The sequence below is a fragment of the Acomys minous genome, assembly GCF_964271855.1.
Source record: "Acomys minous genome assembly, chromosome: 13".
In the NCBI taxonomy this organism is placed as follows: domain Eukaryota; kingdom Metazoa; phylum Chordata; class Mammalia; order Rodentia; family Muridae; genus Acomys; species Acomys minous.
Window position 1 is genome coordinate 19,614,369 of NC_140495.1, and position 23,427 is coordinate 19,637,795.

Consider the following 23,427-nt stretch of genomic DNA (forward strand, 5'->3'; position numbering starts at 1 on the left):
ACACATACACATGCACGTTTGCACAAACACACCAAATATGTACACACATACACATGCACATTTGTACACACATCAAATGTACATAAAGACACAAACATGCGCATTTGCACAATACACCAAACATGTACACAAATACACACACATGCACATTTGCATGCATACATCAGATATGTACACAAATACACACACATACATTTGTACACACACCAAACATGTATACAAATACACATACACATGCACGTTTGCACACACACATTCAGCGTGGCTTCTTTCTTTAACTTTTTCCTTTCCTTTTTTAATAATAAACTTTATTATACAAAAATTTCAGGAAACTTATTTTAAGAATTTTGACTGCCAAGCATCTGGGCTCCATATCCAAATACTGGAAACGCTGAGTAAAGAAAATTCAAAGTTCAAGGTCTGTTTGAGCTGCAAAGTGAGTTCAAGGCAAGCTAGGCAACACAGTGAGACCTAGTCTCAAGACAGAAACAAAGAGCCTGTGAGATGACTCAGCACATAAAAACACTTGCCACCCAAGCACAGCAACACAAACCTGAAATCCAGAACCCACATGAAAAAAAAAAATCCCAGGATCATCTGGAAACTTCCTTCTTAAGGACTTCTTGGAAATAACCTCGAGAGAAGAACGAGATGAGTGGCTGAGAACTGTCGCACATGGTCACACCATTCATGTATTCGTGCATTAATTCAACAGCGATTTAAGAATGGCAGCCAGCCTGCACATAGTGGTGCATGCCTATAACCCCAGCCCTCAGGCAGAATTGCAGAAAGTTAAGTTCAGTACCAGCCAGGTGCACATCGTGAGTTCCGCGCCAATCTGCGCTGCACAGTGAGAGCCTGTCTTACAGAGGTGAAAGTAAAGGACGACAGCCTAGTGCCACAGACCTGTACTGTGCCCAGCTGAGACCTGGCTACTCAGGGTGCTGAGGCAGGAGGACTGCAATGTCAAGCCCTTCCCGGGCTACAGAATGGATACAAGGACAGCCTGTACAATGTAGGGGACCCTATACTGAACTAAAATGTACCAAGAGGGCTGGGATATATAGTGGCAGAGCACTTGCCTAGCATGCATAAGGCTCTGGATTGGTTCTTCGGCTGACAAAAAAGAAGAAGGAGGAGGAGGAGGAGGAGGAGGAGGAGAAGCCACAGTCCAGCTCCAGAGACACAGCAATAATGAAGAAGCTGACACTTGTGGAAGGAGGATGGGGCACATCTTAAAACAGTGGGAGAAAAGAAAGTTGGCTGTGGAGAGAGAGTTTCTATTTTTAAGATTTATTTTGGTGTCTGTGTGTGTCTGTGAGTGTGTGTGTGTGCCAATGGGTTCAGCACTGTGTACATGTGTGTGCACAAGCCACACGGGTTCAGGTGCTCAAGGAGGCCAGTAGAGGGCGCCAGATAACCGGGAGCTGGAGTTACAGGCCGATGTGAGCCTTGGGATTTCTGGAAACAGACCTCAGGTCCTCTGGAAGAACCACGAACACTCCTAACTGCCAGACCATTCCTCCAGGTCACAAAGTCCCATTTGGGGGAAATGCAATGATTATGCTCCTCTGTCCTAATACGGCCATCAGATTTAGTTTCATTTCGTTGAATTTCCCACGAGCGGAGATCAACATTTCTCTTCTTGAGGCTGGCCCTTGAGCGCACTGGCTAAGGAGATGAAGCAGATCGTCTCCTTGCCAGTGAATTTCTCATCTTCTAACCTGATTCCTGTCTTTCACTTCCTATTCAATATGGAAGTAGAAACAGTATGTCTGGGGGTGAGGGTGGGGGGTCTATAAATGAAACCCATCTGCCCAATAGTGAATATTGAGCTAAATCATGGGGTGCTTTGTGCTATTTTTAGTTTCCTAAGGTTGTTTGTTTGTTTGTTGTTTGCTTGAGGACCCTCCCTAGTGCCTTCCATTACTGCTGCGTTGACTCATCTTGCCACAGCAATGTGCACCCGCTCCCCCACCCCTTGCCAGGACTTGTCATCCTCCATCTTCTCCATAACGTGCAGCTACTGGCAGGAGGTGATAACTTGCTGTGGTGTAATTTGCATTTCCCTGATGATTAGGAATGCAGAGCATGCTAATGAGCCTGCATAACCATTCCACAATGTAAAGCATATATTAGAACCTCAGGTTGTACTCTATAAATACGTAACTATTGCCAACTAAAAAATTAGAATTCTTGGCTAGGTGTGGTAGAGCTTTTCTGCAGTCCCAGGGTTTGTGGGATGATGGAGATCGTGTGTTTGAGCCTAGCTGTGCTATACAGCAAGATTCTGACTAAAACAACAACAACAACAACAACAACAAATCAAGTCTTTTAATTTATTTTATTATTTTTACGTATAAATGTTTTGTCTACATATATGTCTATGTAACATATGCATGTCTGGTGCTCACCAGAGGCCAGAAGAGGGCATCAGGTCCCCTGAGACTGGAGTTACAGACAGTTGTCACCCTGTGGGTACTAAGAATCAAACCCTGGTCCTCTGGAGCCATCTCTCCAGCCCACTGACAACTATTCCTAAAAATAACTTTGAACCCATACATATGCATGCATACTTTATATATGAATGCATACATATTCTCTCTCTCTCTCTCTCTCTCTCTCTCTCTCTCTCTCTCTCTCTCTCTGTCTGTCTCACGCACACGCACACACACACACACACACACAAAGCTGGTGAGACTTTTCTGAAGGAACCACACTTTGCCTTTCCTGGATATGCTGAAAGCTCAAAACTGGCAGAGGCCGTGAACTAGACTGCCTATGACTCACCATTTTCTCCAAAATAAATAAATAAATAAATAAATAAATAAATAAATAAATAAAAATCTTACTCTAAATCTCACCCTAAAGCCTTTTTTTGTTTTGGTTTGTTTTGGTTTTCGAGACAGGGTTTCTCTGTGTAGCCATGGCTGTCCTGCACTCACTCTGTTGGCCAGGCTGGCCTCGAACTCACAGAGATTCGCCTGCCTCTGCCTCCCAAGTGCAGTGATTAAAGGCCTGTGCCATCACTGGCCCCGGCTCACTCTAAAGTCTTAAAGTCACCTAGATTGATGCTTTCTTGTCTCCTCCTTGTCTTCAGAGAGGGCAACCCATCCTGAAAAGAGAAGCGCTTGTAAAGCTTCCTCACACTCTCCAGAGCTCTGGGACCCACAGGAGCCACTGTGCTCAGCGCTGCCCTCTTCTCTTTCCTCCAGGTGGGAGAGGCGGTCTTGGAAAATGCCCGGCTCATGCTGCGCATGGAGACGACCCAGGCGGGTGCAGATGACTTTAAAGAAAGGTAATGCTCAGAAGCAAAGGGCTCTGCCTCCCCACCCAGACTCCAGGCCAGTGTGGATAGTGCTGCTCCAGAGCACACACCGGTCCCTTCCATCCTGGTGGAGAGGTGGCCTGAGAGCACAGACACTAGGAGAACCCAGAGACACAGAAATCAGGCCGTAGGGGCTCAGAGACTGTGTGTGCTGGGTGACACTTACTTTAGAAAAGTTATTTATCAGTGTTAACGTGTGTGCACGTTATTTATCATTGTGTGTGTGTGTGTGTGTGCTTGTATGCGTGTGTGTGCACGAGTGCGTGCATGCATGCGTGCGTGTGTTTGTGTGTGTGTGTGTGTGTGTATGTATGTGTGTGTGTGTGTGTGTGTGTGTGTGTGTATGTGTGTGTGTAGTGTGTGTGAGACCAGGGATTGAACTCAAGTCCTCAAGCTTGGCAGCAGGCATCTTCACATGCTAAGCATCTTGCTGGCTCTTTTTTGCTTTGGTTTGGTTTGCTTTGCTTCCTTCATTGTTTTTTGAGATAAGCTCTTATGGTGCTAACGTTGGCCTTAAGCTCACTACATATCCAAGCATAGCCTTGAACTACTAATCCTTCTCCCTCCCACTTCCTAGTGTTGCAACCATAGGCCTGACCCAGCATGCATGGCTTGTTTTGGGATAGGAATTCATTGTGCTGACCAAAATGGCCCCAGACAACTGACTTTGGATAGTCCTGAGGTCAAACCCACCTTTTTTGTTTTGTTTTGGTTTGGTTTGGTTTGGTTTTGGTGTTTCGAGACAAGGTTTCTCTGTGTAGTCTTGACCATCCTGGACTCACTTTGTAGACCAGGCTGGCCTCAAACTCACAGTGATCCGCCAGCCTCTGCCTCCCAAGTGCTGGGATTAAAGGCGTGCGCCACCACTGCCCGGCCAAACTCACCTTTTTAAAGGACTGGAGGCTTATGCTTTCATATAAAGAAATGAGCAGTGATTAAAGCTTTCCACAGATGGACCATTGGCCTTGAGAGGGAATGAATTCCCCAGCACCCAGAACATACAAGCAGAGGCTCCACCAGAATCATCTGTCATGAAAGTCTTCAAAGGACTGTCCCCGGGATCCTAAATGTCCGTTACAGGGGTTGGGGACACAGCTTGGGGACAGTGCTTGCTCAGCATGTTCAATTCCCAGTTCCCTCCCCTCCCCCAACACATGTCCAAGTGAAGACTTATAACTCTTAAACTGGAAGGTGCTGCCTGGAATAGAAATGTGGATCTTGCCTCCCTGTGGATGTATGGGGGCAAGCCGGGAGATTTGGCTGAGCGCAGCAGCCATATAATGGAGAGAGGGAACTGGGAGAAACCAGCCAAGATGTCAGGTAGTGTTTAGAAAGAGAGCCCGCTGGTTGAAACCCAGTGTGGACAGTTTTGATACAAGTGTGTACACACACATACTTATTATTTTTAAAGCTGTTTGCTTTTTGTCATTTTTTCTGGTTGTTGGTTGGATGGTTGGTTGGTTGGTTCTTGTGATGCGGGCATTCAACTCAGGCCCTCACAGGCTACAAAAGGGTTCTTCAACTGACCTGTCATTTAAATCTCTCCACGCCCCTTAGAGAGCTAGGCCAAGCCAGATGCACCTCTCCTCACAACAGACATGGGCGGGGCTTGGCAGCAGAGCCCCCCTGGAGTTTAAGTGTGGGCCCACGTCTTGTCCTGGTTCCCCCTTTATACTACCCACTTGGGTTTGCAGCCACTGCCTGGAATTGCCACATAGTGCCCGTTTCCGGATGCCCAGCCTGATACTTAGTAGGTCTTCAATGATGGCTAAAGATCCTTGAATAAGCTGGGCACAGTGACACACACCTGTGAGCCCAGCACTGAGAGAGGCAGAGGCAGGCGAGGCGGATCGTGGTCTACAAAGCAAGTCCAGCGCAGCCAAGGCTAACATAGAAAAACCCTGTCTCAATTAAAAAAAAAAAAAAAAGGACTCTTGACTGATAGGAGGACTACTGCTCAGTATAGTGACAACAAAGATGTGCTATTGCCTTTCTGTGGTGCGAACTCTGAAGCAGCCTTCCTGAGGGGACCAAGCTCCAAAGGCCTCACAAAGCGGTGTTCCTAGTAGCTGGCTGCCATTGTTTTCGTGTTAACACTCCTGCGGCGAGAGCAGTAACCATACCGCCAGAGCTACTGTAATACCCGCGTTCACTGCCTATCACGCAAGGGCCTTCGGGTGATATCTACAGTCTGCTTTGTTTCCCCTCTGGGCGCTCCCCAGCTAGGCTGATTAAGTCCCTTTGTCTGCAGATATGAAAATGAGCAGCCATTCAGGAAAGCGGCCGAAGAGGAAGTGAGCTCCCTGTACAAAGTCATCGATGAAGCTAATTTGACAAAGACGGATCTGGAGCATCAGATAGAAAGCCTGAAAGAAGAAATGGGCTTTCTGTCAAGGAGTTATGAAGAGGTAGGTGGGGCTAGGGGGTGCTAGGGCGCACCCCCACAACCCCACTCCCACCCCCACCCCCATTCCCACCCCCACCCCCCACACAAAGCAAGGCCCTCACCTGTGAGGTTGTAAGCTTCTAACATGGGGTTTCCCGGGCCTACAGGAAAGAGGACTTTGAAAGTCTTCACTCTGTATCAGATTATCTACCCCACCCCCTGCCACTGCCAAAGTCGCAAACTCAAAAGTCTTCAAGGACCAGGAAGGGACAGTCATAAGCAGAAACGACTGTTGGAACGACTTGAAACTGGAGGGAACTCCCCTCTAAAGTGTTCTGCTTCAAACATTTTTGTTTCCAGCACTGCGCGAACAGGATTAACTGAGTCGTTTTAAAGACAAGCCCGTGTTGTAGTACCTACACACTCATTAACAAAATAAGGTTATATCTTTAAGTGACAGGACCAAGAGCAGCGCCTCCAGCAGGGATGTGGTCCCGTTACCTGCAGGAAGCACGGATGATGAGCCATCACGCACACACACACATCTCTCTCTCCCTCACGGTCCAGGGTGCTTCAAGCTGAGAGTCACAGCTCACCGGCCATGCTCACATTGGGACGTTCTCCCATGGCCAGTGTGAAGCTGACCAGCAACTATAAGGACTGCTCCTTCCTGCTCCTGGCTCAGTTCCTGAACACCATGTTCCAGCAGCAACCACCTTTAATCTCCTCCTGGCTTTATGCCTAACTTCCACTTTCTGTAGTTACTTGCTATATGATACAATACTCTATACTTACTTTTGATTGTGTTTTTTTTATTTTGGTTTTTTGCTTTGGGTATGGGTATGGGAATGGGCTTGGAAAGATCTAAGAAATGTGTCCTTGGGAAAAGAAAATGTTACCTACACCGAGAAGATCTGGGGCTTTGCCAGTCTCTGTGGTGCCCATGCGTGGTGCAAAATTAATTAAAAAATAATAATTTAAAAAGAGAGCCAACCTGCTTCCAGCTGGGATCCCACATCTGTTCTTTCATCCCTGGGGCTTACCTAAAGTGTCCGCTGTTGCTTTCAGGATGTGAAGGTTCTGTACAAACAGCTGGCCGGGTCTGAGCTGGAGCAAGCAGATGTTCCCATGGGCACTGGTCTGGATGATGTCCTTGAGACAATCCGAATTCAGTGGGAGAGAGATGTGGAAAAGAACCGAGCTGAAGCAGGAGCCTTGCTCCAAGCTAAGGTAAGAGACAAGCCAGGATCTTCCACTGGGCCGTGGGAAGAAGAAGGTCAAGCAAGATGGAGGCAGCCGTAACAGAGAAGAAAGGCAGCCATTTAGTGACAAGCCCAGTCCCTGTAGAAAAAGAGGAGAAATGCAAATTAAAGGAATAATGCTTGCTCACCTCTCTGAAATAAGAAAATGTTTAAAATGATAATGTTCAGTTCTGGCAAACATGTGTGAAGGATTCTCCACTGTGTCATCAAAGAGTGTGAGGTATAAGTCTCTGTCCAGGCTTTGAGTAAAGGGGTTTATCATCTGTATCAGGAATATTTATACGCTCCTACGTGCTACCTGCAACTGGCTACTGCTACTGCTACCTGCTAGCTTAAAGAAAACATTAGGAATACAAAGGGTAAGGATGTAGCTCAGTAAAGGAGTACAAAGAGAGAGGGAAAGAGAAAGGGGGGCATTTTCAGGGTTGCATTAAAAAGGTGGTAAGAATACATAAATATTTTATCATAAGAGAAAACCACACCACTGTCTATGTTATGTGCAATGAAACCTGTTATTAGAAATGATGCTTGTGAAGTAATTAATAATACGGTGAATGACACAGGGAAAGCCCATGAAAGGTAAAATGTGAGAAACGCAGTTATAGATTGGTATGCACCAGGGACTGACAAGAAGGTTTTTGTTAAATACCAGGTACTTTAGGCTCACTTGAGAAGCCAGATGATTTCTGTTGCAGCCACTCAGCTTTGCCCCTGTAGTGTAATAGCAGCCAGAGACAAAAGATAGCAGAAAGCATTCCTGTGTTCCAATAAAACTTTATTTATATTGGGGCATGGTGACACCTGCTTTTAATCCAAGCACTTGGGAAGCAGAGGCAAATGATTATTTGTGAGTTCAAGGCCAGTCTCTTCTATATAGCTAGTTGTTCTAAGACCCATTTCAAAACACAAATTATAGAAACAGAAAATTACCTCAACTTGGCCTTTCAGCTGTTAAGTTGCCAGCTCCTGCTGTGCACAGTAGAGCTCTGTTCTCAAAGGGAAACTGGGAGCCTATGAAAGTTAGACTAACATGTTAGCGGTATCTGCAGTGGGTTGCCTTGACTAGTTGGCATCCCTGACACTTGGAGATGTTTTTCTTTCTTCTTTGAGTATTTCTCTTTAGTTTCTCAAGTCACCTGAATTATATTGAGAGGGGAAAAAGTCAAGTTCTATGAAACCTCACAAATAACAAAAGAATTAACTAGAAAATAGACTGTAGAAGGTTTGCCCTTCCGGTCTACCCCTGCCACTCACCTGCGGACTTGGAAAAGAGGAAAGGAAGGGGGGTCGGGATATAATGTATGGGCGAAGAATAATAGAAAAAAAGAAAGAAAATAAATAACGTTAGTTACCCCCTGAGAACTGAGTTTGCAGGTGCGCGCCACCACACCTGGCTGGCTGGCTTTCACAGCGTGGTTTCTGAAGATAAAGCCCAGTTTGCTCTATCTCCCTGCAACTCCCCCGGAAGCGCTGCTGGAGCGCACGCCACACTGAGCGGTTGTCTCTTTAAAAATGGACTGGGTCATTATCGTTATCAGAAATAAATCCTGCCTAGTGTGAAAATTAAAAAAACCCACAAAACTGGTAATTATCATCCAGCCCTCATCTGAGAGCGACTGTCAGCGCAACAGTAACGCAAACATTAATTCTGAACAGATCCATTAGTGCTTTTAATAGAGCGGTCTGAAGGCCCCATCTCATGGAAGACAGACAGGATTTGTTTTCATTTGGCTAATGCTGCCTGGGCCTCTTGCAGAGACGCAGAACTCAGAAAATATTTGCAGAATGAGTGAATTCCTCTGATTGTCAACAGAGGTCCAAACTGACAGCCAGGATTCCTGCAATAAATAGCTGTGTCGGCTGTGGCTGTGCCCTCAGGGGCTGACATTTGCCTGCCCAGAGTCTGCTACTTGGCAGCAAAGCCAAATGCAAATGGCTCAGCCCTCCTTCCAAAGGCCTTCAGAAAGGGAAGGAAAACACGCATTTAATTACCTTTCAGCCCAAGGAGGCTGGAAATTAATTAACGTGATTAATTTATGTCTTAGTTTATGCTCCCCAGAAGCAGATCTTGAGATAAATATTGGAGTGGTGGTGGTGATTTCTTTGGAAGTAGAGGGTGAGTCAGGGGTGGGAGAGCCAGTGAAGGCACAGCAAAGAAGGGGGCCACCAACAAAGGCTGTCTTGGAGAGATTGGCGCAGACGCTTGGAAGGATGCTGGGAGATGGTGCAGAATCCGGGAAGGAGGCAAGTGGGCGGGGACATCATTACTGCAGCCACCTGACAGCCAAGTGACCTTTCCAAGGCTTCAGGGAAAGCTCAAGCATAGAGGCAGAGTCCGGCAGTGAGAAGCCAGGAACACAAAACATTGAAGGCTCGAGAGATGAAGACAGGTTTATGAGCAGGTTTCAACTATCGCCAGATCTTTCTGGTATGTGTTTGTTGCTGTGTGTTTGTTGGTGTGTGTGTGTGTGTGTGTGTGTGTGTACAGGTAGGGGTTGGTGTGTATGTACAAGTAGGTGTGTGTGTATGTGTGTGTGTGTGTACAGGCAGGTGTGTGTGTGTACAGGTGTGTGTACAAGTAGGGGTGTATGTGTGTGTACAGGTAGGGGTGTATGTATGTATAGGCAGGTGTGTGTGTATGTGTGTGTGTACAGGCAGGTGTGTGTGTGTGTGTGTGTGTGTGTACACCTTGGTGTGTGTGTGCCAAAGGACATGCTCAACTAGCTGAGGAATGCCATCTGCCTATTTTGTTTGTTTGTTTGTTTTTGAGACAGGGTCTCTCAGTGGCCTGGAATGCACCAATTAGACTACACTGGCAGTCCAGAGAACCCCAGGGACACCCCCCCTCCCCGCCTCTGCCTCCCCAGCACTGGGATTGTAAGTGTGCACGACCACATCTGGCTTTGTCTGTTTGTTTCTAACATGGACTGTGGGGATCAAAGTCCTCTCTATTTCAGGGCAAACACTTTACTCTGGACTGAGCTATCACGGAAGCCTTCTTTCTTTGTTTGTAATGGGGACGGACGAGCCCTCTGAAACCAGGAGTGAAATCAGGCTTTCCTTCTTTCAGTGCATCTCCTTGCAGCAATGCAGCTGTCCCTAGTACCACCGCCTTTATTTTCAGCCCTAGAACACTGCCGCAGTAGCAGTGAGCAGAGGAGGCTGGTTTTAAGGAAGCAGCGTTGAAGTCAGCACGAAAAGACAGACAGTAGATCAGTCACTTCAGGGTCACTTGACTTGCAAACTGAGGACCAAGAGACAGAACAAAAAACAACTGGTTGGGTAGGTCGAAGTTGCCTTTTGGTGTGTTTCTAGGTTAGCTCTGACGTAATGACATCATCATTCCGGTTAACATTAGGCTGTTTGTAGATTTGCCAGTGACGTGGCTGATCTTGATTTCTCACAGTCAGACAAGCAGCTGGGCTTCAGCTCCATGGGTGGGATTTTTAGCACAAATGACTCCATTTTTTAATTTTTCCCCTGGTATGCTGAGGTCTTCCAAAGGAACTTGTTGGAAAACAATGGCCTTTATCTTTTTAAATTTTATTCTTATTTGTTTACTTCTTATTTATTGAGTCAGGTTCTTGCTATCAGCCCAAGTTGACCTCCAACTCACAATCCTCCTGCCTCTGACTCCCAAGTCCCTGGATTATAGGTGTACTCACCACACCAACGTTACACACACACACACACATACACATATATACATGCACACACACACACACCACACACACACACATATACACCAAATGTCTTCATCTCTTCCACACCAAGAAATCCTTCAAATATCAACTGTGTTTCACGAGATTCAATGTGATTCTGTCTGTCACTGTGTACCTGAGATCTTTGCCAGATCCTATAGGTTACAAGCTTAGTCCCACAAGGCTGCCCTTGACTTCAGATGATAATCAAGACTGACCTTCCCACTTCTGACCAACCATCAATGTACTTGCTGGGTACCATTTTCCCCTCCTCAGATTCTGTCCACCGCTAGGACAGCTCATAGAACCCAAGGAAGCCATTCCTTTGTATTTCTCTGGTTCTCTGTAACGGACACAACTCAGAACAGTCAAGTGGGGAAGATGCGTGAGGTCGCATGGACGTGTGAGAAAGCTGCAGAGCTGTGTCTTCTCCAGGAGCACCACCCACCCCGTACCTTCCCTGCCCACCAGCCTGGAAGCTCCCCAGATGTTGCTTGCCCTTCTGCGGTTCATGCTGCCTTCATTCTAGACACTACTGATTAAACCACCATTAGCATTGATTCAGTCCCTCTCCTCCTCCCCTAGTCCGGAATGGGGCAGTAAACTGTAGGTTCTCCTCACTGGGAGGGGAGGGAGCCACCACCCTCACACTCCTTAGGGTCTTGCCAAAGACATCTCTTTAACATAAACTTGGGTGTTGTTGAAAGAGGTTTGCTACTGATGATAGAAAAACACATACTTTTTTTTCCCCCCACCGTAAAGCTATTTCAGGATCTAGGGAGGGAAAAAAAAAATCCAACCTAATCATAGCTGAGAACACTGCTTCGGCTCTCATTATCAGGGAAGTTGCCAGGGTTTTAAGAGCTCTGGCTAGGAGCCAGAGACAAAGACCAAAAATATAAAATATGTTTCATCATGTCACAATCTCACATAATGGAGTGCATTCTCCAACCTGTGGCCAATGAGCCTGTTAAAGACCACGTTGGCAAATCACTGAGGTGCCTGCTGTCATTCACCTAATTCCTAAACAGACTGGGAAGCAGGGAGCTCACACAAGAGCTCCAGAACCCACAAGACACTTACTGTAGCGGGGGCCCTCCCCTACCCCCAAAGGATCCATAACTGGAGACCAAGTGTTCAAATGCGTGCATTTGTGCAGGGGTTTTCCGCATTCAGGCCACAACAGTGCCCATTTTACAGATGTATTTAATGGAAAGAATGGGAAAGGAGGAGGTGGGAGAGAAGGGAGCCAGGAGGAAGGAGGAAGGGAATGGCTCCAGTGTCCCTAATTTCATGTAAGCTTATGTGATAGAATGTGACAGGATGGAAGAATTTCCATGGTGGCCTTTGACCAACAGAAAAGTGATGTTCTGGGCAGCCCAAAAGATGCACCCCAAAGTACTGTGTTCTTTGGGGCTGGGGAGATTGCTCAGCAGTTAAAAGCGCTGGCTGCCCTGGTAGAGGGTTCAATTCCCAGGACTAGTGTGGCAGCTCACAGCTGTCTGTGACTCCAGTGACAAGAGACCAGATGCCCTCTTCTGGCCTCCAACGGTGTCAGGCATGCACACGGTACACATACATATAGGAAAAACAGTCATACCTACAATAAAATTAATCAGGTAAAAAAAAAAAAAAACCAGCCAGGCATGATGGTGCATGTCTTTAATTCCAGCACTCAGGAGGCAGAGGCAGGTGGATCACTATGAGTTTGAGGCCAGCCTGGTCTACAAAGTGAGTCCAGGACAGCCAAAGCTACACAGAGAAACCCTGTCTTGAAAAACCAAACCAACCAACCAACAAACAAACAACATCCAGTTGTCTTTCAAGAGGCCAAAAGAACAGCTTGCATGTTAGGCCCTGAGTCTGATTAAATCAGTCCTATCCGGATGCTCTTATTTTTTTATATACTCCAGGTTACCCAACTTAGAGGCAGAGAGACACCTTTGAAAGCTGTTCGCCCTTGTTATAGAACACAGCCTGGTCATGAGCTGATCTCAGAGGGCAGAGGCTGTGAAGGCTGAGAACCCTGTCCTCCACACCACTACCGCTAAAGCAGCATGAAACTTTCTGTCATCTGCCTCCTACTCTCTGGACTTCAGCCACCTCCCCCTGGGGACCAGAGGTCCTCTCCTCTGTGTCCACAGTCCCAGCCTGGGAGTGAGCTTTGTTCCCTTACTCTAGGCTGGAGGGACAGTCACCTTTGGCCAACAAGCTTTCTTCTGCCATCTCCCCCTCCCTTCCCCCCACCCCCCACCCGCCATCCCTCTGCCCAGAGCCTGCTGCCCAGCCCACTTTCTGAAGTCCTAGTCCTTCCATTTGCTTTCCAGCTCTGAACCTGGTCCTTAGAGCTTTAGCCCCTTAAGAAACATGTCCCTCCTCCTCTGTGCTGGGGCGGGAGAGCCACACCTGCCTCAGGAACTTTCTCTAAGCTACAACCATCAAGCCTCTAACAGTCAGGGAGATGAAATGGATATACTATTAAGAATGAAAAGAGGTGGGCAGATTGAAACACATTGTGAGGTTTCTGGTTGGTTAAAGTCTCAAAGCTGTGAAACTATAAAGTGGAACAAGAATTTACATTCTTGTCAAAAAAATATATCCTCCCCGATGCTGTGTGCTCAGTATGTTAGGTAAGAAAAGAATTCTTCAGTGTGGTTCTAATTTGCATTTTTTATTTTAAGTAGGTAGACAGTCTTTTGATATGCTAGATTTCATACAAATTTGCTTTCATGTGTAGTGCCACCTCATGCCTTTTGCCATCTTCCTCTGTGTTTTGGAATTTTTACTTAGTTTTGCAGTGGCTCTTTGTGTATCACAGAAATTAGTTCTGTTAACCAGGCATGGTGGACCATACTGTAACTAACCACTCCTCACAGGAGGATGGGGGAGAAGTTTCACTGCAAGTTCAAGGCCAGCCTGAGCTATAAAGCGAGACCTTACTTTAAAAAAAGAAAAAGAAAAAAAAAGGAAAGAAGATAAAGATAGATCAGTTCTATTTCTGGGATGTAAGGTGTGTGTGTGTGTGTGTGTGTGTGTGTGTGTGTATGTGCGTGTGTGTGTGTATGTGCGTGTGTGTGTGTGTGTGTGTGTGTGTTCATGAAATAAGAGGTGTCTATGACTATCTGTATGACTATCTGTGTGTGTGTTTGTCTGTCTGATTATCTGCCTGTGATGTAAGGTGTGTGTGTATGTACGTGTGAATGTGTGTAAGTGTGTGTGTGTGTGTGTGTGTGTGTGTGTGTGTGTGATGTAAGGAATGTATCTGTATGTCTGTGATATAAGGATGTGTGTTTGCTAGTGTGTGTGATGTAAGATATGTATGTATGCCTGTGTGTGTGTGTGTGTGTGTGTGTGTGTGATGTAAGGTGTGTATGTGTGTGTGTGATATAAGAAATGTGTGTGTCTGTGATGTAAGGAGTGTGTGTCTGTGTGAATGTGTGTATATAATGTCTGTGGTATAAGGAGTGAGTGTGTGTGTGTGTGTGTGTGTGTGTGTGTGTGCGCGTGTGTGCTGGGTTCCATGATGTGCTACATTTTGTGATGGAGCTGGGTAGGGGAAGATAGAGCAGCTTTTGACAGAGAAAGCAGAGACTTCCTGTTGAAGTAGTCCCCCTGCCCTCTGACTCTTCGCTGAAGAGAATGCAGACAATGCAAAGGCCACAGTCAGCCTCAGCGCTATATGTTTTCAAGCCTTAAAGTGGTCAGTCACAGTAGTTGAATGGTTGCCTGCCTTCTCATGGCCACTGAAGGATCCCCACCCACTCCTGCACAGCCACTAAAGGATCCCCACCCATTCCTGCACGGCCACTAAAGGATCCCCACCCACTCCTGCACAGCCACTAAAGGATCCCCACCCACCCACTCCTGCACTCAGGACCCACAGGCAAAGTTCAAGACAGCTGTGAGGCTTTGGGTGCTTCTCTGAACACAGAGTCCCCATCTCAGAAGGATGCTTTCCTCTGGCTTCCTGATCTGCCTGACCTCAGAGCATCTCACAGATGCTTTGTGATTGGCTGTCCCCATAGAAGTTATAAAGATCCTACTTCTAAAACAGGCGATTTTTCAAAGATGGAACAACCCAAATCCTCCGTGGGAGATTGAGTTACTTACTGTCATTCATATTCCAATCTCCTAGGAGACACTCAAACCAGCCCCTTCTTAAGAGGATTATCTTAATAAACAAGGACAAAAATACTATAATTTAGACTTCTCCGATAATTAAGAAGAACCTATTTTTCTCCATAGGCCCATGGGTGAGTTTCTTCTATTGCTTTTAGCGATCCAGTGTGTTTAATTACATCTAAGATAAAGGGTGGGCCAGCAAGTCCATGAGGCCATTAGCTCAGCCGCTTCTTTTGGCAGTTTCCACATGGCCTGGGAACTGGCTTTCCACCCCAGAGAATAGCTTCAGAAGCCAAGCGGCTCTTGTGTCCACTCAAGGAGCAATATGACCCTGTCTAACCAGGCCAGCATTCTGCCCTGTGCCACTGAGGCAGGCTGAATGGCATCCAGACTTCCCCGGCAAATAAATCCTGGATTGGGCAGCAGGGAGGGGGACGGGACAGGGATGCATGCCCCCCTTCCCCCCCCCCCCCCCCCCCGCCTGTTGAAAGGTCTCGGCAGCTAAATAACATGCAACACCACATGGCACTAAAGCAGTTTATAAAGGCTTATAATCATGGAGGTTGCTCTTCCTAGTGGAGATGAGACCTGGTCTAGTTCCCTTTGGAGGAGGCCCTCTTCTTCCTCGAGTCCTGAGATTGTGCAGGGCCCATGTCGCTGGTCTTCCGTGAAGGTGCTGGAGTGTGTCCTAGGTGTGGAGAGACATTAAGCTACCTAGAAGGGATGGCGAATGATAGGTTGTCACTGCACACCCAGCTCCCGCAGCCTAGGGAGGAGGTTAGCTGGGTGGGAAGCAGGAAGTAGACAAAAAAAGGCCACCGTGCCACATGGGAGGATGAGACTTGCCAGGAAAACCCTGGAACAGAGCACTGCCTGAGGATCACCATGTGACAGAGACTGCCAAACATTTGGCAGCCAGGCTCTCAGTTCTGATTTTCATCCATTACTAAAGACACTGAGGCACACAATGGATGGGAAATGTACCTAAGACCACGCACATAGAAAACAGCAGAGCTGTAGTTGGACTGCAGGATCAACAAACACTCTACGTTGGTTCTTTTCTGTTCTTGTTTGGAGACAGGGTCCCCCTGTAGCCCAGGCTGGCCTTGGACAGACTATGGAGCTGAGTATGACACTGAACTCCTCCTGCCTCTGTCCTTGAGAGATTGCAGGTGTGTGCCATCACACCCAGGTCAGGATTAACACTCAGATAGACAGATAGATCAGATAGATGGGAGACTGGGGTTCACCTTCTTAAGAATGAGCAAAGGACATCTTATAGGCAGTAAGGATCAGGAGTCTGTGCTGAGGATTAAAGATATGTTGGACTTCTGTAAGGATCTTTCTAGAACAGTGGCTCTCAACCTTCCTACCGCTGCAACCCTTTAATACAGTTCCTCATGGTGTGGTGACCCCCACCTATAAAATTCTTTTCATTGCTACTTCATAACTATAATTTTGCTACTGTTACAAATCATAATGTAAATATCTATGTTTTCCAATGGTCTTAGCGAAAGGGCCATTCAAACCCTCAAAGGGGTAGCGACACACAGGCTGAGAACTGTTGTTCTAAATCAAAGTGCTGCGCCCTCCTCTTCAAGATCAGGAGTCCTTGTGACCCCATGAGCTGTCATTTCCCTTTCTCTCATGACAAAGAACGCAATGAAGTCTGTGTGTTCGCACGAAATCTGAAGAGCACACCAGTGCTTTTGCTCACTTCTAGTTCAAAGCAGAGAGATGGCCTGACTCTCAAACCCACGCCAAGTGCTTGGGGAGAGGCAGACATACAGCAAGCCCCTGAGAGCTCAGCCTGGATGCAGGAGATATCATAGCACCTGCTGTTTCTGACATCAGAGTGTCACTGTTTGCTTGCTACGTTCTCCCTCGCCCTGAGAGCCCACTGTGTCTCCACCCCACTTCAGCTTTGAGTCATAGCCAACGCTGCTTTTGTGAGACTGGCAGTGGGGATCAGAAAAGTGTCAGGTTTAGAGATTCTCCCCCCCCCCCGCCATTTTCCTTCGTCCCCCCTCAGTAGTTCAACTCCTAAGTAATTGATTATGATTACAAACTCTGTGTGTGTGTGTGTGTGTGTGTGTGTGTGTGTGTGCGCGCGCGCGCGCACGCGCGCGTGTAGTGTGTCTTTTGAGACAGGGTCTTACTATGTAGCCTTGACTAGACTAGTATTCACTGTGTAGACCAGGCTGGCCTCAGATTCCCAGAGAAATGCCTGCCTCTGCCTCACAAGTGCTTGGGATTAGAGATGTACGTCAGCACAGCAAGTTATAATTTTTTAAAGGTGTGTGTGTGTGTGTGTGTGTGTGTGTGTGTGTGTGTGTGTGTTACCTACATGTATGTATGTGTACCTCTTACATGCCTGATGACTTCAGAGGTCAGAAGAGGGCATCATACCTCCTTGGAGTTACAGATGGTCATTAGCCCCTGTGCGAGTACTGGAAACCAAACCTGGGTCTTCTGCAAGAACACCAAATGCTCTTAATCACTGAGCCATCTCTTAAGCCCCATGATTATAATTTTTGAGTGTGAAAAATCTCAGCTGTATTTCAAAATGTCAGCATGCTCTACTGACCCAGAAATGGAGCCAAGATTTCAAAGCCTGGGGGTCAATATATTTGAATCTTATCATAGACCCTAAACAAATATACTGAGTCCCACCTCCCAGGGCCTGGGACCACAAGACGACTGTTAAGTCTGTGAGGAGAAATCTGAGGGCGTAGGGTTGAAATGGAGACAGTTATTACAGATGCCAGAAAGCAGAAACACAAGGCTACTTGGCATAGAATAAGACCCTAAAGCACATTAATTACTCATAGTAATGGCAGTAGTTGTTATACTCACTGCATTGTCGATTTCACAAACTCCCTTATTGGTGGTTATTGCTTTTTTTGTGCTGCTAAGGATCAAACCCAAGACACCGCACATGAAGTACAACCCCAGCTCTCTCTAGAAACTACCGGGATGGTCCAGCACGTGGTACTTCCACCAAACCTGACACAGAACTCACAGGGTGTAAGGTGGGAACTGTCTCCCACAAGTTTGTCCTCTAGTCTCGGCATGTGCACCATGGCATGTGCTTGCACGCATGTGTGAGCAAGTGTGTGCAAGCATGAGAGTATGCATGCATACATATCTACACGCATGCACGCACACGCACGCGTGCACACACACACCCAAGAAATGAATGTCAATGTGTCTAGCTAGGTGGCTCAGGACAGAGAGGTGCCTGCTTCCAGGCCTGACAAACTGAGTTCAGCCCTCAGAACCCACACTGGTAGGAGGAAAGAACACATTGGACAAAAGGGACACAAACAAGCTGTCCTCTGCCTCCCCGAGGCACACTGTGGCACACAAGCACACAAACAAATGAATAATGTATAGCCAATAGCTTTATACTTTTAAACTTCAGAGAGCTTCCATGTGTGCAGGCTATTGGACGCCTGGGAGGCAGTCATCTTTACGAATCTTATCCCCCATTCGCTGTCACCTGCATTTGTAACTGTGAGACTGGAACTCACATAGTAGTGGAGCTCGAGGTGCCCCCAGCCATTGGCTAGCCAAGGAGGTCTGGTCTGTGTTTCTGCTTTCCTTCAGCTGATTCCCAGCCCTCAGTGGCCATTATGAGGAGCTCTTTGCAGCCTCCACACCGCTACTGATAGGAGCATCTCCATAGGGGCTTCTTAGGCAGACAATTAGGTTGGATGATTCTGTGTAGGCTTCTCTGTACATATACACATGAGGCTCCAGGTGATGCTTTCAGGAAGCTAGGAACCTAGCAGAGAATAAAGGCTCCTTCGGTCTCTCTGCCTACTGCACTGGCTCAGAGCCATCGCACTGAAGGAAAAAAAAAAAAGATGATCTCATTTTTTCATCCACTATCATCCACCAACCTGCTCCCCTGAGTGCTCTGGGAGGAATCACACTTATCCATCTTGCTCTGGAAAAAGGATTAGAACCCAGACTTCCCTTTGTAGTCACAATGGCAGCTGCTCTGGTTTGTGCAGTGAAAGGGGACCCAGGGCCAGGGAGAGGCGGCCCAGCAGGGAAAGGCACTCACTACCAAGCCTGATGACCTGAGTTCAGTCCCTGGAAGCCACATGGTAGGAGAGGCTGGCTCCTGTAGAGTGTCCTCTGACCACCACATGAGCCATGGCATGTGTGCACACCCACACAAACATGCCTCACACACACAAGCAAATAAAGTTTTTTTTTTTTTAACTTTAAAGGATGATTAGATATAAAGATCCAGATTTAAAAACAAAAACAAAAAACCTGGGGCTGGAGAGATGGCTCATCAGTTTAAGGACACTTGTTGCTCTTGCAGAGAGCCAAGGTACACATCCCAGCCCCCACATGGTGGTTCACAGCCGTCTGTAACTCCGTTTTTGGGGGATTCGGTACCGTCTTCTGACCTCCATGGCCACCAAGCATGCACATGGAGCCATACAAAAATATCCAGGCAAAACGCTAACACTAAAAATAAAATGAATAAACTTTAGAAAACCCCTTGTGTAAGGAAGGTGTGGGGACGTGGCCCTGGCTCCAGTGTCAGAGTGATAAAGTTATCTGAAGGAAAATTAGTCAGAACCCTTTAACAGGCGTGTTGAGGCATACGTGTGATCTCAGCACTTGGGGACTGAGGCAGGAGGATTGAGAGTTCGAGAGCACATAACAAGTATGTCTTTATTCACATAAATAGTGTATCTAAAGGCTAGCCATTTATCCCTCAGAGATGCCCTCTTGGAGGCAAAACAAGGCACTTAAGGTTTTTCTTTTCACTATTGCACAAAACAGGGAAAATCTGGAAAGAATAGCAGTGTCCACCAGCAGGGCACTTCTATATAAATGATAGCACCTCCAAACAGTCAAAGCTATGGAGCTGCTTAGCAATTATAATCACCTCATATGCTGCCAGAGACACACAGTCAGCACTGTAGCAAACACGAGAAGGCAGTGATGCATACTTACTTATGACGACAGTTGTAGAACACATAAGAATGTTCTGGTCAGTGATAGATTAAATATGCAATGTTGCGCCCAAAGACTATACCACCTGGTAATATCATAGCCGCTTCCCTTGTGCAAACATAGTTCTGTAATGTGCTCATAACAGCAAAACGTCTTTGCAGATCTCAGACGCTATTCATGCCATTAAGCAGTGCGTGATATTATTTCCGAAAGGAGGCATAAGAAACTGGAAACAGGAGAAGTGTGTGATTAGAACACAGGGAGGAAAAGATGAGGACATCCTACTGTTTTCAGTGAGAGAGAGACAGAGGGGGGGGGGGAGCGCACATAGAGATTGAACCCAGAGTTATATGCATGCCAAGCAAGGCATGTCCCATGAGCCACAGCCTTCGCCAAGTCTTTAGCAAACCTTTTGACTCTTATTCTGTTTTCAGGAATCAAAGGTTCAGAACAATTTTTTGTATATGAATTGGTTAGCAAGCTTATTTTTAAGAGGGGGAAGATTATTTTTTATTCTGGCAGAGAGTTGGTTTAGAAGGGGGCTGAGGAAGAAGGGTTGGTTCTGGTGTATAACTCATGCCTGCTCACCCTGAGACCTGACTCTCCGCAGCAGCAGACAGAGGTGGTCCATGTATCCCAGACCCAAGAAGAAAAGCTGGCTGCTGCGCTCAGCGTAGAGTTACATGACACTTCATGCCAAGTCCAGAGTCTTCAAGCTGAGACAGAATCGTTACGGGCTCTGGTGAGTGTGCCAAGCAAGGCCCTGGTGGTTTTTATGTTTAACTCTCAACTGTCAGTTGGAAGTCTCACAGTTCATAGTTTGCAAAGGGCTTCCTTCTCACAGGATGTGGTTTGGGCGCCTGGAGTGTCTTCTGACCCCTGAGGAGCATATTGACACATACCTAACAAGTGTCGTGGACACAGCAGGGCCCTGTGGAAATACCCGTTACCTGTCACTGTTGGGAACGTTGGCTGCCAACACTTACAACTGCCCTTCTCAGCTGCCCTGCTTCTTTGGAGACTGGCCGTCAGCCAAACAGAAGACTCCTGATCAAGAAGTTAGGCCATGCCCCTAACCCAGACAGTGACAGGAAGATGGTTTTAAAAGCCCAGCCTACTAGCTTTAAAGTGGAAACAGCTGGACGGAGGCCTCCATGGGACTAGGCACTGGTTTCAGGGAGGCTACATCCTTGCTTAGCATCTTCTCTGCTCTGTCTTCTTTTCTACAATCAATCCCTCTTTTCCTGAGGGTAATCCTGTAATGGTTTATAAGCTCCAAGGTCGTTGTCTCAAGCTCCACCTCGGGAATACCCAACCTCAAACACCTAGTGAGCTCGGACCCACTGCGCGTTGCAAGTGGGTGCCTTGTAACCACTAATTATTAGTCATTAAAATAATCACAGGCAGCCCCCTGTCTCCATGGTTTCCTCCATCTGTGGATTCAATCAACCTTGGACTGAAAATAGCTATGAAAACCACTGCACCTGCTCTGCACTTGTGCAGCCTCTATTCCTTATCAGTATTTTCCCTAAACAACAGCCTAACCATCTACACAGCTGTACGTTGTATCACATATAAGTCATCTAGAGATGCTTTGCAAGATTTAAGGAAATACGCAGGACTGTGTAGATTGTATGCACATAGGGTATCTTTTTCTCTAAGAGATTTACATCTATAGATTTAGGTATCTACAAGCTTCCTGGACCCAACCCCACACAGCTCCTAAGATGACTGAATTAAGCTTCACCTTCTGGTCCGGGTTGGATGGAAGCTCTTTTAGAATAGCATACCATCACCTCCGTCGTTCTAACCCCAAAGCATTGTTGGACCATATGTGTGTTAGCACGCTTTTACATTTCTATCACTCCCAAGAAATGCACCATGTTCCAGGAGCTATAGCAGAAGCTTTGGGGACATAAGATGACCTAGACATGGCCTTTGTCCCCCAGGGGAGTCATTGACTTCTTTAGAGGAATCCATGTCACCTTAAGAGTCACAAGGCTCAGCAGATGAGGGAGTGACAAGGGGGAGACCAGCCCCACTATTGGAGTCAGTATGTTTACTTTTTGGTGGGTATAGAGTAGGGCAGAGGGCAGGATCTAGAAGGGCCCCACCCGCCGGGAGGCTGATGACTTTACTCTCCTAGACAAGGCAGCCCTGTGAAGTTTGGAAATTGGGGGAGTGTTTCTTAGACTGTGTTCTTGAACCCTGGACTCCTCTCCTTGCTGGTCATGTGACCTTGTAAATTTCTATTTTCTCATTTGTCTAGTGAGGAGCTATTTTAGTCGTCCTATTTACCTGCTGTCTTGGCGGCTTATGACAGCATTGAATCATGTGATCCATCATCCTGTGACTTAGCAAGGGCAGCTCTTCCCTGTCCCTCGTGCTGTCTGCAGGAATCGGGACACCCACAAGCGATTTTTTTCAACACACATGTAGGATGGCTCAACCGTGTCCTGCTCTCTCTGAGTTCTCCACGGAGCTAGCTTGGAGTATCTTGTATTATGACGGTCTTGTTGCTACAGCGGGACTTCTAATGAGGCACTTTGCTTCTCTTAAGGAGTGAGCATAAATCTAGCAGCCACCCCCCACCCCCCCCCGACCCCGACATCTTAGCTTTAGGGCTTCCGAATATCATGTATTTCTTACTCTATTGGTCAAAGCCATTGCAAGAGATCCAATGAGCCCTGACACTTGGCACGGCCACACTGAGAGGGCCCATGCAGGATGGTGATAATAATTGCAGCTGCCTTTGGAAATGTGATCTATCCCAAGATCAGAATAGAACCGACCTCAGAAAAGTCACTGGGATGACTAATTAGATAACGTATGTCAAGCCTCTTACATTGTGCCTGACATGGGCAAGCAGTCAACAAATGGCGCCTATTATAATTTACTGTACAAAGCTATAACTACCAATTCAGGAACCCCAAGTTGGCATCATCAGCCACCTAGTTACCTCACTTCAACCCCATGCTCCTAACTGTTGGGAAATGGAAAAGGAACTCACATGCCAACCACAAGACTTCAGGGTAATGGCATTCCACCTACGCTCATGACTAGCCCAGATGGGCTAGCTCTGTCCCCTGTGGGTTCCAGTAGGTCAGAGCTCCCATTACGGTGCCTCGCAGCCAAGATGAGGGACATAGACTGAGAATAGACGGGGAGGAAATAGTTCACCCAGCTACCCTGAGTCAGAATGACCTGTGTGTACAGAGTTACATAGTGCCTGTTACTCTTGCAAGCCAGACAGCTTTGCTGGCCAGACTTTCAGCTGCGTTTGCCACTAGGGCATTGTTTGTATTGGAAACCAGGCACCATTAGGCCTAACTGAATTCTGTATTTAGTGAAAGGTTGAGGCCAGAATTTACCAAAAATAATCATTATCTTCCTTTCTGGAGGATTTTGCAGTGCAAGAAGGTCCCTTCCAGGCTTCAGTGACCCAGAGGAAGGAGGAGCCTCTGTGGGCTCAGGGTGTTACTGGTACTGTCCGTGTCCCTAAGGCCACAGAAGCTTCAATGGCAACTGTCCAGAGCTGCTCCGGCTCAAGCATCTCTGAAGGATCAGGCATTTCCTAGAATGTCAGGAACTTGGCCTGGTATAGTGGCGCACACCCCAGGAGGCAGAGGCAAAGGGATCTCTGTG

At 47.0% G+C, this 23,427-nt stretch overlaps 1 protein-coding gene across 3 annotated transcripts in view; it reads left to right on the forward strand.

Moving 5' to 3' along the window:
* The window catches only part of BFSP2 (beaded filament structural protein 2), a 57,486-nt gene that overhangs the window by 27,710 nt on the left and 6,349 nt on the right, over positions 1-23,427 (forward strand). For 2 of the 3 annotated variants that reach the window (XM_084754401.1, XM_084754403.1), the window contains exons 2-5: positions 3,216-3,298; positions 5,580-5,736; positions 6,783-6,944; positions 20,393-20,524. In XM_084754401.1, coding sequence (XP_084610527.1) covers positions 3,216-3,298; positions 5,580-5,736; positions 6,783-6,944; positions 20,393-20,524 — 534 coding nt within the window. The remainder of the gene's footprint in view (positions 1-3,215; positions 3,299-5,579; positions 5,737-6,782; positions 6,945-20,392; positions 20,525-23,427) is intronic. The other variant, XM_084754402.1, reaches the window with a different exon arrangement.